Source organism: Olea europaea, chromosome 11 (genome assembly GCF_002742605.1).
Source record: "Olea europaea var. sylvestris chromosome 11, O_europaea_v1, whole genome shotgun sequence".
Lineage (NCBI taxonomy): Eukaryota > Viridiplantae > Streptophyta > Magnoliopsida > Lamiales > Oleaceae > Olea > Olea europaea.
The window spans coordinates 6,510,296-6,513,419 of NC_036247.1; the positions used below are offsets into that span (position 1 = coordinate 6,510,296).

The 3,124-nt window shown below is 35.7% G+C and overlaps 1 protein-coding gene across 1 annotated transcript in view; it reads left to right on the top strand.

The window, feature by feature from the left end:
- The window catches only part of LOC111403159 (probable E3 ubiquitin-protein ligase LOG2), an 8,869-nt gene extending 6,629 nt beyond the window's left edge, over positions 1-2,240 (top strand). The window contains exons 2-3 of the mRNA XM_023031558.1: positions 1,056-1,542; positions 1,882-2,240. Coding sequence (XP_022887326.1) covers positions 1,056-1,542; positions 1,882-1,998 — 604 coding nt within the window. The 3' untranslated portion in view covers positions 1,999-2,240. The remainder of the gene's footprint in view (positions 1-1,055; positions 1,543-1,881) is intronic.
- The last annotated feature ends 884 nt before the right edge of the window (positions 2,241-3,124 follow it).

Genomic DNA, 3,124 nt, shown 5'->3' on the forward strand with positions numbered 1-3,124 from the left:
TTGTGAAACTAGGTTTAGTAAATGAAAGTTTTGGAGAGTAAGGGGCCATGGCCCCTCTTTGCCCCAGTGAATATTCACTTCTTCCTGAGTTAAAAGTGCCTTTAAGGTCCAGGCTATGCTCACCGTTTCCATGTACTTGATGTGATGCAGTTCTCAATCTGTACAAAAACCTTGATTTATTTATAAATATCTCATGCAAATTCTTTGTATGTGGCATGCAAAGGTTTTATTTGATAGAATTATAATTTGAGCTTCTTCTTGATTTGATCAATATAATTTATTGTCAAATATAGAAAACCTCGATTCATTTGAGGTTATGTCTCTGTCTAAGTCTTCTTCAGATTGAAATTCTGGGATGTTCTCAATTACTCCACATGGATGTTGAATTACTCGTTGTTATAAAAGACCAATGGAAATACTAGTTCTAAATTTGGTGGCGGTGGGATGGAATATGCCTTTTTTTTTTTTTGGGGTTTTTGCCCGTCGGGGGGGGGGGGGGGGGGTTCTTTTTTTTTTTCCCTTTTTTCTTACTCTGAGAGGACTATGAACCGTGCTGTGTGCACTGTCTTATAAATAAACTATGCCCATGTGCTTATAAGGACATGCTGACTTAATGGCCTAAATGAGTACAGCTGCAGCGTAAGATCTTGACTTTGTACTATGTGCTTGCCCCTCGTAGCATAATTAAAACTGCAATTAGCCCTCTAAAATTCAACATAACTAATTTCATTTTTCATGATTTGCATATTCATTTGATTCTTGTGTCATTAAGGAAGATGCAATGGTGCCAAAGATTTCTATGACTATATTACAATCCTGGAAACTTGAATTTTGATTTGTCTTACTCTAATAATTGAATTTGAAATATTTATTTGTGCTTTTCTTTCATGTTGGTGTAGTTCTTAATTTTTAATTTTCATTTGACACGAATATTTTCTTACTTTGATCGTCTCGCTTACTCCTTTATCACAATAGTTTTGTGACCTTTTAAGTATTCTTCTTTTAAAAATAAGATGATATTGAATCTTGAGTTCCTGTCTCCGTCGCATATGCAGCATTACTATAGTTTTCTTTGCTAAGGAAGGTGAAGATGGTTGCCTCACCCCAATGAAAGAAAGCTTACTCCCTCCGGTGACAGTGCAGTTTCAAACAGGTTTGGCCCAGAAATTTAGACAACCTTCTGGAACTGGGATAGACCTTTCAATGTTTGAGGAGATAGAATTGTCTAAAAAGGGTGACATGGATGTGTATCCTTTAGCAGTTAAGGCGGAGGCATCCTCAGATAACCAAAATGGAAACCTAGAGAGAGTATCAAAAAACATGCAGATAACTCGGGCTGCTTTTGAGATGGAGAAAGGTGAATATCAGGTTAGGGCAGCGAAGCAAGTATTATGGATTAATGGCATGAGATATGAGTTACAAGAGATCTATGGTATTGGAACTTCAGTTGAGGGTGACTTGGACGGAAATGATCCCGGAAAAGAATGTGTTATATGCCTTTCGGAACCCTGTGACATTACTGTCCTGCCCTGTCGACACATGGTACTTACTGTCTGTCTCTCTAACACACTTTCTACCTGACATGTTACACACACCATATTGGTGTTCTTTGTTCCCAAACTTTCTCTACTCTCTCTTTAAGCGCCCAATTTATTTCACTGGTCATGTGATCTTTTAGGGAAAAATTGCAGCCGATATCCCCAATCTCTGCCTTTTGCACTTCCAAAATAAAAACAACAAATAAGAGGTTGGGAATAAGAGTGCAAAAGATGATAAAAGTTGGGGAAATGACTGCAATTTTCCTTATTTTTTAGCAGTAAGGCGCTCACTAGTAGCTTGTGACCAACCGTAAATTTTTTGGCCTCAATTCTTGTAATGCAGTGTATGTGCAGTGGGTGTGCAAAGGTCTTGAGGTTCCAAACAAACAGGTGCCCCATCTGCAGACAATCAGTCGAGCGCCTTTTGGAGATCAAGGTCAGCAATGGGACTAATGAATGAAAGGATCAGCTGCTCCTACCGTGCTGTGAAATTTTTCTTCATTCGTCTTTTTGTTTTTCGTTTTCTCAGTTTGAAATGCCATCATGCCCAAGGTATGATTTGATTGAACTAAGATATGCGGCAAGTTGATTCCTTGTAAGTGCTCAGAGGCATTTTCTGTATCATACTTTTAAGTTTTAACAATCTCTATACATAAAATCAAGCTTGTTAACCATGTCCGATTTGATTTTCACATTTGTTTATCTGATTTCTCGTAAAACCCAAATCAAGCACGTTTTTTCTTTCTTGTTTCTGGTGAAAACTTGAGTTGTTGTCACATCATTTTTGGCTCTTATTTATTCTCATATGAAATGTTACTGTAGACAATCTCCAGATAATGTAGGTACATCCGATCTTTATCCAAAGACAAGTTCTGAATACCTGAGATGCTGCATTAACGAGTTCGTTCGATTTAAGGATGTTTTTCTATTACAACATAGTGAAAACGTAAATGAAAATGCATAAGTTCAATGGTTTTACTTTAATTGTAAGAATTATATGAAAATGGAAACTTGTCAAACTTGGATGATTGTCAATTGGAAGTTATCGTTGCTGGCAGTTTCCCAGTAGTGATGCTAACTACATGGGCTGGAAATAGTCCGGGATAAGTGGTTGGAGGTTGTAATCAGGGACGAATTCAGAATTGAGCTCAAGTCGGACTAATATGTAGAAAAAAAATAAATTTGCTCATTTTTTTTAGTACATTTAAGAAAAGGGGGCATAGCATAGCCTAATCTCCCTAAATTCGTCTCTGTTTGTAGTTACAAGTGAATAACAGCATTGACAATAGTCCAGTTCAATCCCTTTAAATTCGTCTCTGATTGTAGTTACAAGTGATTGATAGCATTGGCAAATAATAACTATAATAGAAATTGAAAATAACATAATTTTATTACAACGACACATTATACATGATAAAACATTTGTCATGAGATTTTTTAAGAATATATTATTGTCTACTACATTAATAATTAATTCATTGACAGTTATATCTTTAACAAAAAAAAGAAGGATAAATTTTCTCTTCAATGTAATGGCATTTTAAGCTTTTTTATATTCCTTATTATTATTATTATTATTATTATTA